Below are 15,265 nucleotides of genomic sequence, written 5' to 3' on the forward strand. Positions count from 1 at the left end.
GTGCTTTTCCGGAAATCTTTGGTGTTCCATGGCTTACAGATGTATGGCCCTGACCTTTGCCTTCATCTTCACACCTTGTTCTCTGTGTGCGTGGCTCTGTGTCCAAATCCTTTTTATAAGGACAGTCATACTGGTTAGGTGCCCAGCCTATTCCGGCATGACTTCATCTTAACTTATTACATCTGCAATGACTCCACTTCCAGATAAGGTTAAGGTACTGCGCATTAGAGCTTCAACATATGAATCTGAAGGTCACAATTCAATCCATAACATAGCCGTTATCCATCTCTGAAACCATCTGGTTTTATTTGCTTCCCTGTGTATTGCATTACTTGCCTTGTCTTTCCTCACTGAATGTTATCGTTTATATTGTTGGATTTTTTTCTGCAAGTCATGCTATGCTTTTGTAATAGGAAAAAAGGCTTTTCAGAAAAACAGAGCCCTCCTTTGCACTGTGACTTGGCTCACCTCCCATTCCAGATGGGAGGCTCCATGAGCACAGCTACCATGTCTCTGCACCCCTGGACCTAACGCCAGGTCTGGTGAATAACAGATTTTCAACATAGACTCACTTAGTTGAACTTAAACAGATAACACATTAGATTCCCCACAAGAGCTTAAGAGCTTAAGCAAAGCGGGTGTTCTTGCAGCTCTCCTGGTATGCATGTGACATCTTTTCTCACAAATATAGAAATATTTTTTTAAAAAAAAGAATGCTGCTGCCCTGGCTGGCATAGCTCAGTGGATTGAGTGCAGGCCTGCGAATCACACGATTGCAGTTCGATTCCCAGTCGGGGTACATGCCTGGGTTGCAGGCCAATTCCCAGCAGGGGACTCACGAGAGGCAACCATACATTGATACTTCTCTCCTTCCCTTCCCCTCTAAAGATAAATAAATAAAATCTTTTAAAAGAAGAATGTTGCTGACACTGTAGGCTTTTAAATGATGCTGGCATATACAGTGGCATCAAACTGGACTGGCATTTCAAGGTGTTGTCAAGGATTGCAGCCCAGCACGAAGCAATGCACTGTCGGATCCAGGAGGAAATTGAAGAAGTAGGGCCATCCCCCGACTCCTCTGAACCAAACTGCCACACTTCACATTATTCTCCTAATTAGGTTGTGTTTGCAAAAGCTTTAGAAGCAGACAAGTGTTACGTTAAGTACTAAGTGGTATTCATTAATATTGGTAGATTGTGTGGGCTGGTATTTATCATAGATGTAAATGTCCAGGCTTATCAGCACAGTATGATATTCAGCTGTACTTTACGTTTTCCTTTATAGAAGTTTATAATGCTACTGACTTCCAAAGAAAGTAGCTTCATATAATTTTCTAACTTGACAAAACTTTTGAAATCATCTAACACAATAGTTCTCAACTCTATCAGATTCAACATCTCTCTTGTAATAAGTGAGTGCTACACTCCTTTCAACGTCCTGAAGCAAAACTCATAGAGAACCTGCCTCTAGATAACATAATTCAGTATGTAACCACCCAGGCATGCCCAAATGGAGCTGTCACATGCACGCACTATGTGAAGAAATACTGCAAATGGGCCAGCTCCCAGTGGCAGGCTGTTACATGTGTACGGTGTAGAAGATGCAGTACTGAGTGGCATTGCCGGGTGGGAGGGGTCGGGGGGGACTGGTTTTCTAAAATGGAGAGGAACTCCTCTAAAGAAATTACAGCCTGCCTTCAATTTATTTTATAGTTGTGTTCCTGAAAAATTCAATGAAATTGTGTATTAATACCACCACCACCCCAATCCCATGTGTTTATGTGTAAACTAGAATCAAGTTTTAGGTCAAGATCATCATAACCAGAATTTTCTCCTACAAGAATGTCTGGTCAGATATTCCCATGTGTTTAGCATCTCTGGGGCCCACCCAAAAAATGCCAGGAGTACTCTCCCATCCCCAATCTTTGAAAGCAAAAAAATCTTCAAAACATGTTTCACTAAGTCAAGTGAAAACTTCAATTATGCTCTTCATTCATAATGGTGAACCTATTACTTTATATATCCTCTGTATGAACAAGGATGGATAAATTAGAGCTCTGCTCATCACTCGTTGTGTTAAGAAGTTTTAAAATAAATATGACACATTTTACTAGTCTTGATTTGTATTCATTTGTATTTTTCTGGTTATTAGGCTAAACCATGAACATTAGAAATATATTTGGGTGTGTACAACAAAGGAAAAACATTTTTTACTAAATTTGAGAGCAAGGTTCCAAAGCAAGTCCTAGAGCTAATTTTATACTTTTATGTAAAAAGTGAGGATGTTGTCTCCCCAAAGGACACACCCAAGACACAGACTAAGTCTTGTCCAAGCCAAGTACAAAGTTCTTAGAGTTTGGACAGATGAGCACATTCCATGTTCCAGGCATTGTCTTAAGCTTATTTCAGACGTACTCTAATTCAACCTTCACATAAACATTAGGCTGGCTTTCTCATCCCCACTGTATAATTGAAACCAAAGTACAGAGAAGTGAAGGAACAGAGAAGGCAAGGTCCCAGAGAAACAAGTAGCAGTGTGCTGACTCAGACCAGCATCTTCTGAACAACTATGCAACACAGAGCGAACTATAGACTGTCATTTAGGAGTGGAGGAGACGCAAAGGGGAAAATGCAATGCTCCTGTGTGTGAGTAAACAGGATAGACCAGTTCTCCCAGCAGGCCTCTGAGTCATGGTTTGTTCCCCACTCAGTCTCATCTCCTTTCTTGTGTTTTTCCTGCAGATATTCATGCCCAGGAGAAGGCGGCTTTGGGTCCCCCTGGACCTCTCCTAAAAGGGAGATCCCTGTGTGCTAGATGAGCTCTAGAAGCACCCACTAAGGCTTCCACAGCCCTCTTCCATCAGTTGACCTCCACCGGAAACCCTACCACTCAGGATGAGTGGCTTCCTGGCCTCCCTGGACCCTCGGCGGGTGCAGTGGGGGGCTGCCTGGTATGCCATGCACTCCAGGATCCTGCGCACCAAACCAGTGGAGTCCATGCTGGAGGGAACAGGGGCCACCACAGCACATGGCACCAAGCTAGCCCAGGTGCTCACCACCGTGGACCTCATCTCACTTGGTGTTGGCAGCTGCGTGGGCACTGGGATGTACGTGGTATCTGGCCTGGTGGCCAAGGAAATGGCAGGACCTGGAGTCATTGTGTCCTTCATCATTGCAGCTGTTGCATCCATATTATCAGGTAAGGGCCTCCGTGCAGGGGAAGGCTGGTGGAAAGCATGCATGCCTGCCTATTGCCATTCATCTCACAATTCTGGAGTTTTGGGTCAACCGTTGTAGCTACCCTTTCCATCGGTTTCCTGATACAAATAACTGTTCTGATGCCCAACCATCCCCCAACTTCCTATTTCCTGTCATGTCCTAATGGTTCCATTTTTATTTTAACTTTCCCTTCCATTGAAAGATCAATTCTTTTATAGGGGAGGGTGGTGGATATAGCTAGGATATAAATAATAAATAATGGCTAGGAAGAGTAGCAAAATAAGTCAATAAATCTGATATGATTGGGATTCGATGAGCCCCAAACTGGTACTGCGACTCTGCAGCAGGAGGAAGCCAAGCTAGAAATGCAAAGCCATTGTGAGACCCGTGAGCCGCCATCTGCCACACAGACGGACATTTTCCAGAGGTAGCACAATGAGCACCTTCTCTTTCCTGGAGAAAGAATCATAAAACTCATTATCTCCTTTTTAATGAGGTACCAGGACCTAGCATTTATCCTCTGTGAGACGCTTTCCCATTTCTTTTCTCTCCTCTTCTCTTAAGCTGTGTCCATACAGTACCTTCCCAGAATGCCAGGGACAGGTAAACGGACAACTTGAACAAGAAGGAAAAGGAAAATATTCTGCTTCTTGATGGTTATAGTGCAAAAGCATGAGGTAGATCACGTGGTTCAAGCCATGAAGGGGTGAATGTCATGGTCTTTTCAAATGTTTCATGAGACATAACTGACAATGCGAACTTACTTTGGGAGGTCTGTGTGCTGACACGTGCCATCACAAGAAAGCCTGCATTCACATTGTATATCCAGACGAAATGGCCTGTGCACATGGGGTGCACAGACTAGAAACATGCAACCAGAGAGCGTGCTGGTCTCTATTTCACACTCTCTCAATTTGATGAGGGAACTATTTCCAGACTGATTTTATCTATCTTCAGTCATGGCTTACTTCCCTGCTAGTTTTACCATTATCTCCTTTTCTAAACTCATTCTCTAATATGCATGAATATTTTAATAATTAAGTTTTCTACAGAGCAAAGGATATTTTTTTCCTTATAGATGAAAATAAATTATTCACCTAGGTGAATTTCATGGATGATTAAAATTCTATTAACTTGATGGCAATCATTTTCAGACTTATTTGGCAAAGAAATTATTTGGGAGAAGGCACCAGATTTTTACCATAAATGTATAGATCTAAAAGTGTCACCATCTACAACAGAACTTAGCCATGGTAGCACAAAAGGCAGACCTGTAACCTGAGGGCCTACATAGAGCACGGGGCAGATGGGTAAGAGTCCTGCTCAGTTCATACAGCCTGCACCAGATCCACACAGCCTGCTCAGTTCATACAGCCTACAGACAGCACAGGGAAGATGGGTAAGAGTCCTGCTCAGTTCATACACCCTGCACCAGATCCATCCTATTGGGGCCCAGTCCCCCAAATCATGATGATTCCATGAATGAGTCACCCTCATCTTACTCTTCATGATGCTACACTACATTCAGAAACCAGAGCAAGGCCCAGTCACACTGGGAGCCTGACCCCTCACAGTGTTTGTGGGTGCTGCATGACCTAGACACATCTGCTGCTTAGGTGGGTCTAAGATTGGACCAGTCCGCGCTGTACTGCACCTCGCCAAGAGCCCTGATTCTGCACCTTCTTCCACCTTTGCATTTAGTGAGGTCATGTGGTTAACCTGAAGTCAGTTATGGTGGGAGTGTTCATGCCACGGAAACTGGCAAATGCCACAAACCAGAGTTTGCTTGTTTTTAGGTAGTTGGGTTTAGCTCCACCAAAGGCTCTGATACTGCTGCCCAGTAACGGGTGCACCTAAAGAAAAGCTTGCTTCTCCCCAATCAGGGACCCACCCCTTCTCCAGTGTGGCCACATTCATAACATTTCTCTGCACCTATAATTGACTCATTTTCCTGGTGAGGCCAGCCACAATCCTCCCAGAGCCCCAGCCAGGGCCAGGACCAAAACAACTTGTGCCAAAGCTAGCGTATTTATAGTAGGCTTCTTCAACCAGGCCTCTCACTTTATTATCCTTTGTCGATAAACAAAGAAAGTTCCCCTCCACTGTCTTCTCTCCACTCCCATATCATCAGTCCATATTGCCACTCCCTTGACAGCTTCTCCATATCACAATAATCATATCATAGGATCCTTTTTTCCTTCTGGCCGGAAATAAAAGCTGTCTGGACCCTGAGGACACCATTGCCCTGCCACCCAATATAGGAAGGATGCCATTCCCACATTCCTCGCCCACTCCCAAGGTCAGGGGCATCTGCTTCCACTGCCCCTTCCAGATCCCTGTTCTTCCTCCATCACGTCAAAGCTCCATCGCTGCCTTGCTGTGTGGTCTTCAGAAAGTTACCAAACCTCTCAAGGTTCTGTTTTGTTTTTCTCATCTGCAAAATGGGGATAATAGAGCTTAACTGGTGGTATTGATGTGAAAATATATGCAAAGACCTTGGCAAAATGCCCGTCATGACAAACAGCCATGAAAACTCGTCTTCCTGAAGCTCATGCCCTCTGCCCCACAACACTTACTTATTCTGATCTCGCCTCCCAGTCACTCCTTACAGTCTTCCTCTCCAGCCCAGCTTCTGTCATAATCCCAGGCAAGTGGAATGTCCAGGCAGATAAATCCACCCACCACCACAACCTAGCCATAACTGGGCAGTGTTATGCCCGTGACCTTCACCTCTACTGGTGCCACATCAGCCACCACTCTTGTGGATACACGCCGGAATTGTCAGCACCTAGAATGGTTTTGCCTCAAGAACCTTAAACGAAAACCCCACTCTCTTATCATAGCTCATTCCCTTACTGAGCTTGCTCCTAACCCCCTTGACTCTGTCCACCATCCAGCCTCTGAAATGACCCAGTGAAAAATCTACCCCAGAATCTGCTTTCTCAAGTCTGCACCTGAATGAATGAGCTCTTGGGAAAGGTCGCTCAACCTCACATAGGAGTATACCACAAAGTTAAGGTCTCCAGCCTCCCTTTACTGAGTCTCTCACTTTTACTCCCTTTACGAGTTCTTTCGCTTTTCCTTTGTCAAATCTATCTCAATGGTCTTTCTACACTTTTATTGTTCTCTATTAGCCCTGCTCAATTTATATTTTTTCACTTAGAGCAGACCACCTTGATTCCTTCCAGATACCTGCCATGAGCTCCTTAAATATTGTACCACCAAATATGTCCCTATACTATCACCCACACATGCCACCTCTCCTCCAGTTTCAGAGGGTAAGATGTCCTCACTTTCAAATCAATCAATTCTTCGAGCCCTTAACCTTATCCTTTTATATTCTCAATAATCTCCCTCCCCAAATGTGTCTTCAGCCTCTTTCAACTGGCTTCTTTCCCAGGTCATGTCTCTCTCATCCTAAAATATAATTCTTCTTAGGACCACATTCTCCTCTAGCAACTTTCAATCTTCCTCCTCTTCTAATCGTTCAGACTCCTCAAGAATGGAGGTGCATTCCTCATTGGCAGCATTTACCTCTGATTCATTCCTCAACCCGCTGCTTTCTGGCATCTTCCCCCACCACCTAATGAAACCAAACTTACTGAGGTCACCAATGGTATGCCCTTTGCCAAGTCTTACTGATATTTTTCTGCACTTATCTTATTGGAACTCTGCTATATTTTACAAAGTCATGCCATCTATTTTGAGAAATTTAATATTCTCTTGACTTTGTGTGAGAATATGAAGTTCTTAAACCTCTCTGATCATTTCTTCCCTTTCTCCTTCATGACTTCCCTTTCTCTATTTGTTCTCTGATGTTGGTTTCTCACTCTATGCTCCCTCCAAGGTGATCATGTCCTCTCTCACAGTTTCACCCATCATCAATACTCCCATGCTTATATCAAGTCATGTCTCGGCCATATACATGTCCTCCAAGCTTCACACTGCCTACCAAACATTTCCGTCTGGATGTTCCAGACACACTTAATTCAACATATTCCAAGTGTACCCAGTTCTTTCTTCCTAAGAACGTGAGGGTAGAGGTGATTCAGAAGTGTTGAGGTCAGTGGAAGTTGGTGCTCTCAATGAATTTTAAAAAACACAGGATAGAAGTGACATTGCAGAGTGGGATGTTTGAAATTCAGATTTCATAAGTGACACAGTAATTAGTAATGTTAATTTTAGACTTGGAACCTGGCTTAGGCACTGACTACCTGTGAAAACTTGAGCAAGTTCCAAAACTTCTCTGAGCCTCAGTTTCTCCACTTTGAAAATGTTCATAATAATTCCTGCATTATAGAGTTGTGAGAACTAAATAAGATGCCTGTAAAGTGCCTGGTACAATGCCTGACACATAACACTAAATAAGTGTTGACTTCTATTGTGTGCTAAACCCTGTATCAGGCGCTCACCATATATTATCACATTTAAAACTCATATCTCTTCAAGGTAGGTTTTATTATCTCCAGTTTTACATATAAAGAAATTGAAACTTAAATAACAGAACCTAGATTCTGTTTTCAAATTTCAAACCTAGATTCAAATTTGTTTGTGCCAACAATATCTTTCAACCCTGACTATGAATTTAAATCTCTTGAAGAATTTTTTTTTCTAAATAATGGATTGAGGAAGTGGGTGGTCAGTTTTACTGAATAATAATTACATACAGTAAAATTTACCCTTTTAAATGTACAATTCTGTGAGTTTAGCCAATGCATATAATTATGTAATTAAGATACATGAGTCTCATCACCCTCAAATGACTCTTTCATGTTACCTCTTTGTAGGTTTCCTCTTTTCCCATTCCAGCCACTGGCAGCAACTCATCCCCTCTGTCCCTGTATTTTTGCTTTTTCCAGAATGTCATATAAATGGAATCATTCAGTATATAACCTTTTGAGATTGGTTTCTTTTACTTAGAATGATGCAATATAAATTGATATTGTTTGTGTCAGTGGGTTGTTCTATTTCTGAGTAATATCTCACTGTATGGCTATCCCACAGTTTGCTTATCCATTTACTAGTTGAATGACGGTTCAGTTATTTCCAGTCTGGGACCACTATGAATAAAGCTGTTACACGTATTTATGTACAGGTTATTGTGTGAACACAAGTTGTCATTTCTTTTGAGTAAGTACTAGAAGTGGTATTGTTGGGTTTTGTGGTAAGTGTATATGTAACTTCATAGTAAACTGCCAGATGTCTTTCCAAAGTGGCAGTGTCTTTTCCATTCTCACCAGCTGTACACGGGAGTTCCAGCTGCTCTGTTGCTTGCCAGCACTCACAACTGTCATGTGTTGTTTTTGTGGTCGTTTCCTTTGTTTGCCACTTTAAAAAGTGTCTAGTTGTATTTCCGTGTGGGTGTGATTGGCATTTCTCTAATTATTATTACTTTGGGCACCTTTTATGTGCTTATGTGCTGTCCGCATAGCTTCTTCAGTGAAGTGTCTGTTCAAATCTTTTGCCTACTTCTTAATTGGGTTCTTCATTTTTTATTATGTAACTTTTAAAGTTACTTATATATTCTGAATACCAGACCCTTCCTAGATATGCTCTCACAAATATTTCCTCCCAGTTTGTGGCTCATCTTTGAGTTTTTTTAAAATTTCTGTTTATTTATTTTGAAATATACTAATGCCCAGGCTCCATCCCCAGAGCTTCTAATTTAATTGGACTGGGGTAGAGCCTGGATTGTTTTTGGTTTTGTTTTTCAATTCCCCAGAGGATTCAAATGTATAGCCAGGATTAAGGACAACTTTGTTGTAGAAACCAGAACCTACCTTCTCTGTGGCCATGACCTACAAGAAGAGGAAACATATGTTAGGGTAAAACTATTTGGCCAGCAGATTCCTAAGAGATTTTCTTAGACTAGTGGCCTCATTCCCCATGCAATGCTAGCCTGCTTATAATATGAAACAAAACTGACTAGGAGAGAGAGTGACTCTACCATTTGCCAAGACCCAAAGTTACAATAACTTCCTGCGCTCCTCCTCCCAGTCTGGCACCTACACTGTAACTGCCCACAGCCCATCACAGTGGAGGGAAACTGCAGAGGAAACGGCTTGTGCTGTCACCTTTGCCCCTTGTCCAAAAGGTCTGACCCACCCTTTAATAGCCCAGCAGACCACAGCCAGACCCCATGCCCATTACCAGAGCTAAAAACCCTTTTGTGTGTACCAGAGGAAGAAACTAGAGAGGGAAAATAGTTTTTCTTCCTGGTTACCACCTACAGCTCTGTTGAGAGACTGATGGATGGAGGGAAGATGGTTCACGAAGTTCTCTAATTCAGGTGACTGGGATGAAACACAGAGCAAAGCCACAATGTCAGTGACATCTGGCCACTAAAAGCAACCTTTCCTAAGAGGCTCCTACAAACTTGAGTTCATATAAAGAACGGCAAGTTTAACCTTTTTTTCCAAGTTTATTTCCAGTTCTCTTTTAATATCAATACATTGAACCTCAGAAAGAATATAGATAGACCTAACTCCTAAGTTCATGCACTTTCTACAATAACTCTTCAAGTTCTCTTGCAGATGGCTTGGATGAGGATAAAATGACAGTACACACACACAGACAGCATCAGTCCCCCGCCTGGTGCACAATGCCAGTCATTTTTGTCATCTACTTAGAAGGAACAGTTGGCAAAAATCTAATAAGCTATAGCTCAATAAAGATGTATTAGGTACCCACCATATACCACCAGTCCTGGGGCAGTACCAAAAATTAATAAGAAATTAGTTCTACCCTACAGGAACTAGTATAAAGGACAACAACTAAGGGGGGTGGAAATGGAAGGGAGGTGGGGAGCACTAGGGGGTTGGGCTGGGATGGGAGTAAAAGACAGAAAACTATACTTGAACAACAATTAAATTTTTTAAAAAAGAAAGAAATTATTCCTACACTAGAAGGCCCATCCATGGCTTTTGAATGGAGATGAACACCAAACCTGAGAAATAACTATGGTAATAATAGTAATAGTAGCAGCAATAGCTGCCATTTGTTGAGTATATAACTATGTACCAAAAGAGTTCAAAATGTTTAGCACATTATTTTACTTAATCCTCAGAAAAACCCTATGTGATAAGTAATGTTACTATCTTTATATTAAAGATGAGGAAATAGAGTCTACTGAAAAGTTTGATAATTCACTTATGAGGTAACAGAATGAGGGACAGAGTGAAAGCAGTCTGTCTCCAGAGCCCACTCCTTAATCACTTTGCTGTTCTGCTACCATATTCGCAGATTTGTATTAGGTTCAATTGTATAAAATAGAGAACTTAAAGTGAGAGATAATTTCACTTATCTTTTATGTAAAAGAACTCTGAAGGAAGGCTGCTGTTGTGGCTCCGCAATCACAGGGTCTCAGGCTATTTGCTCTTTCTGCTCTGCCGTCCAGATGTGTGGCTTCCATGCTCAAGGTGACTTTGAGGTCCAAAATGGCTGCTGTAGCTCCAGGCAGTATGTCTGAGTTCCAGAAAGCAGGAAAGAGAACAGAAAGTTGAGGCAGGTCACTTCCCACATTTCTGTCCCCTTCCTAAGAACATTTCTCATGAGTGCTTTTTTTTTTCCTGTAACTACTACTTACACTGGCTAAAACCTGGACACTCGGCCACATAAGTGAGGCTGAGAATGTAGTCATCTGACTGGATATACTGTCAACCCCAGTATTATAGGTGTTCTGTTGATGGGGAAAGAAAGGAAAACTGGCTGTCGCGGCCAGATTCATAGTGGATGCATAACCCTTAAAGCCTCCAGTTTGCTGAGGTCAATTTGTCCTGAAATATTTAAGTAAAATTGGTTCTGACCCCCAGTAACGCACAATTAGAAAATTTAGAGCCCCTTTAATAAATCTAGGGAGTTGTGAGTCTTACCTTTCCCCTACTTTTTTCAACTCTGAATCTCTGCTCCCACGAAGTCTCTGTTTCTATTCTGCACTTCACTTACCAATGGCCCTTTCTTCACCTCTTCATCCAACTGGATGACACCCCAATTCTCCTCCCCAAAGTATTAACGAGGCAGCATTGCAGGTACAGCAGACTTTGTGGAAGGTTTGGGCCAGAGATGGGAGACATATGCAGTCCATTCCAGCAGACACTAAGCTTACAATTAAACACAGGACACTGCAATGCTTCCTGCATTTACAGACTGTCCATCAGCCCTCTCTTCTTGGCTGCAGCCTCCAGTCCCATTAACCGGCAGCCTTTCTCCTTCGCACTCTTCAGCCTGCTCACCGTCAAGCTCTAAAACTCATTTCCTATCTTATCCAGAGCAGTTTGCTTCTCTCTCTCTCTCTCTCTCTCTCTCTCTCTCTCCAAGTCCATCCTGGTCATTTTTTAAAGACTATGATCTCTCAAACAAAATAGTCCATCAATATAATTTACTAACCAAAATTAGGGGAGGGATTTGGGGGCCAAACCAAGATTATATATCAGTCTGTAGGTGCTGAGAAGTTCAGTGGCGTGACCAGATCTGTATTTTAGTAACAGTGGGGAGAGAAGAGGGGTGAAGAAACTGGGTGGATGCATACTGCACAGAACAGACGAGAGGTTATGAAGTGCCAGGCCCTAACAGTGGGTAGAAGGAAGCTTAAGATGGAGAGGATTTGAGCATTGGTGGATGAAGGAGGCTGAAGGAAGCAGACACTCTTCTTAGCTGAGAAAAGACTCATAGTAAATAAGAATGTTTTTGAAATAGTGTCATTAGAATAATTGATCTACAACACTATTCTGGGGACAGAAAGTGAAAGTAGAAACAGTAAACTCCAGAATAGAGAGAGGACCCTCACAGAACACCCAGAGGGACAGTGAACTACCCTTGTGTGCAGGACACTGAAGATGGTGCTTTCATGTAGCCCCTGCTGTCTGTGTCACCGACACAGTGGAGGGAGGGGTGATTTTAGTTCTGTCCTCAGATGAGGAGTCAAACAATCGGAGGTTAAAGTAACTTCCTGAGAGGCAGGCAGAGATTTTGTTGCAGAGCCAGAAGTGAAATCTAAGTCTGTAGGACTCCAAAACTCAAGCTCCCCCATTTCAGCAAGCTGCCCCTGGGATCTTTGAAGCTAATATTTCTCATTAGATGTCGATTAATAAATTGCAATCAATGAGAAGGACCTAAAAGGCAATAAAGAATCATCAAACCCAGTCGTCTTTTTCTCAGTCCTCTTAGTTTATGGTTTAGCACTAGGGTGTATAGTTCATGTTTCCTGCCATCCTCAGTTGCTCTTTAGCGTCCCTGATGCACCAGCAGGTGAGGCCGTGGTAACTGAGTCCCGGGGAGGTGGCAAGGGGGCAGAACTCTATCCAGCACACGCCTTTCCCACAGGTGAGGCTCCCAACGCCCTCCTTGGGCTGGATCGGGGCACCTTTGTAAAGTTGGAGCAGAGTCTTCCCGTTCCAGCATTCATCTCAGGTTGGGTTTTTATGGCTAAGGAATATTTCTAAAGATTCAAAGTCTGTTTAGTTTGCCTGGTGAGTTTCCTTGTTTTGTTTTTAAGAGCAAACCATTTCCCCTCCTTAAATTGAAACCAGACTTGAGAGGTGAACATCAGGAGATTGGTTCTTGGGCAACTCCTTCTCGCTGATCTAAGATCATTTATTCATTCCACAAACTTCCATTGATTTGTTCCTCCAAACATATCTGAGAACTGCTCTCAACCATACTGGGAGGTGGAAGAGGGAATGAGAGGGTGGGGAAGGAGGGCAAAGGCAAGCAAATGCACACCAGTCTTCCAGCCCCTGGAAGATGAGAACTCCCAAATAGTGTTCAAATACACAGCCACATGCTGAAACTTTAATAATGATCACAGCTACTCCTGATATTTGTAAAGTCTCTGAGACATCCTAAATTATTAAACACTCAATAAATGTTAGGTGCCATGATTATTACTATTGTTTTTATTATTATTAGGCAAATACTGTGTGTATATCACTTTATTTAATCCACCCAATCCCGCTGCTAGGCAGATATCAGTGTTTTCATTTTATGATGACTCCTAAAAGCTAAATCACTGAAGGCTTACAATGTGCTTGGCACTCACTAAGTACCAGTTGCATAATCCTCCCAACAAATTCTACAAAATAAGTGCCATGATTATACTCTCTTTGTAGATGTCAAAACTAAGGCTCAGAGAGATTTGGTGACTTGCTGGGGTCACATGGCAGTCAGTGTCAAAGGCCAAATCTAAGCTGAATTCTGTCTGGCTCCAGGGACAGTTACCCCTAAACTGCTTCATGCAGGCACACCTCCCAAAATTCAAAAAGTACCAAAGAGAATCAAATGAGTCAAGGAAACTCTCACTTTTATTAGGGTTTCAAAAACAAAACCCGTTGCTCATTGTATTCTATTGATTAGGAGAGCACTTTTTTAGCTCAAAACTTCTGTAACCCAGGTCATGAACATGACTTCTAAGCTCTGTCACCTTTCTGTCACCTGTTAGCAGTGAGAGAGGTGTTGTGAAGTGCATGTAGCTCTTCTTTACAGGACTGATTGACAGCCCTGTAGGAAGGATGTCAGTTACCAGTTCAGAGAAGGTGAGCATATTTTATATAATAGAAACTTGAAAGTTTCTCAAATTGGTGGTTGTGAAAATGAGTTTCCTCCAGGAAACCCCAGAAGAGCCAGAAAAGAAGAAGGGCTTCTTTTCCACCTTCAGCATCCCTTAGTAGAGTGGACAGTGCAGACCAAGAGCACCTAGCATGGCTATGTGGAGTGGCCCCCAGCTCTGAGTTGCTGCAGAACACAGGAAAGAACTCAGACAAGGAGGTTGGCGTTGATGCAAAGAAAGAAGACAGGGACAGGCACACGTGCCACAATTGTGAGCACTGCAGCAGACAACAGGGCCTGGGGCAGAAGTCAGGACACCTCAGATCTAGGTCCAGCTCTGTCCCCCAGCAGCTCATGACCCTTGGGCAAGTTGTTCACATCTCTTGACCTCAATTTCCCTCTCTGCAAAATGAAGAATTTGGATTACATTGCCTGTATGAGTTAGGTTTTATTTGTTTGTTTGTTTGTTTGTTTGTTTTAATGAATCTAGGAAGGGATATATTTGAAAAGGAAGATCCAATATCTCAACTCCCCCAAAACACACACACACACCCCAGCTTCATGTAGCAATTAGTCCCTGTAGCTGGGCCCTGCTCTGCCATTTACTACTTTGTATGACTTGGGAAATTCATTTAACCTAGAGCTTCCCCAAAATTACCGATGTGCCAATAGGTTGATCCCTTAGCCCTCTGGGCAGCTGGGAGGTGGCAGAGGGCCCAAGCTAGTCCACTCTACCTGTGAGCAGCCTCAGCCCCTTACAATGACCTCCTTCTCATACCCATACAAATAGTGTCATTATCTAGGTGTGTCCCATCAGGTGGAAAAGACTGGGGAGTCCTGATAACCTCACCAAATCTTGGATTCATCATCTGTAAATGAAAATATTAATAGCCCATGCATCATAACCATCTCATAATGTTAAAATTGTATATATAAAGTGTTTAATATAACTGGTGTGAATAGTAAGTGTTCAATAGTCTTTGCTGTTATTATTATTATTATATTCCCCATCATTACTACTGGCCAGGTCCCCAGCTTAATAAGGCTAGATGTTCCCTTAATGCAGATGAGCAGTCCTGGTTCAGACTCTGAGGCTTCTCAGTGCACACCCAGCAAAAGACCCAGCAGGCCTGCCTTCTACTCTCCCTTTCTCCAGATGAACCTTGTGCAAAGAGTATGCTTTTACTTCTGAAAATATCTGCCTAAGAGGAATTGCCACCTCTATGGCACAGCCCCATTCAAAAATGCTATGCTTCAAAACACACAGAGAGGCTGTGCCTCAGAAAACAAGCCAATAAGTACACATAATAATTACAAATTGTGATTAGCACTATAAGGACATTAAACAGGTTTCCATGACAAAGCGTTGTCTCCGAACAAGCAGTATTTAAGCAGCCTCGACGCTGTGAAGTGAAATAGGTGCTGGAGGCTAGTGAGGCACAGCGGCCAGGGAACGACCACTAGAGACAGGAATGCGGATAGAAACCCTTAAAGAGAAGTCATGA

At 42.7% G+C, this 15,265-nt stretch overlaps 1 protein-coding gene across 1 annotated transcript in view; it reads left to right on the top strand.

Annotated features, from left to right (window-relative positions):
* The window catches only part of SLC7A14 (solute carrier family 7 member 14), a 106,543-nt gene that overhangs the window by 50,536 nt on the left and 40,742 nt on the right, over window positions 1-15,265 (top strand). Inside the window, exon 2 of the mRNA XM_037046538.1 lies at window positions 2,742-3,198. Within this exon, the coding sequence (XP_036902433.1) occupies window positions 2,895-3,198 (304 nt within the window). The 5' untranslated portion in view covers window positions 2,742-2,894. The remainder of the gene's footprint in view (window positions 1-2,741; window positions 3,199-15,265) is intronic.

Source organism: Sturnira hondurensis, unplaced genomic scaffold (assembly GCF_014824575.4).
Source record: "Sturnira hondurensis isolate 20B ecotype Veracruz unplaced genomic scaffold, ASM1482457v3 Scaffold0005279, whole genome shotgun sequence".
Taxonomy (NCBI): domain Eukaryota; kingdom Metazoa; phylum Chordata; class Mammalia; order Chiroptera; family Phyllostomidae; genus Sturnira; species Sturnira hondurensis.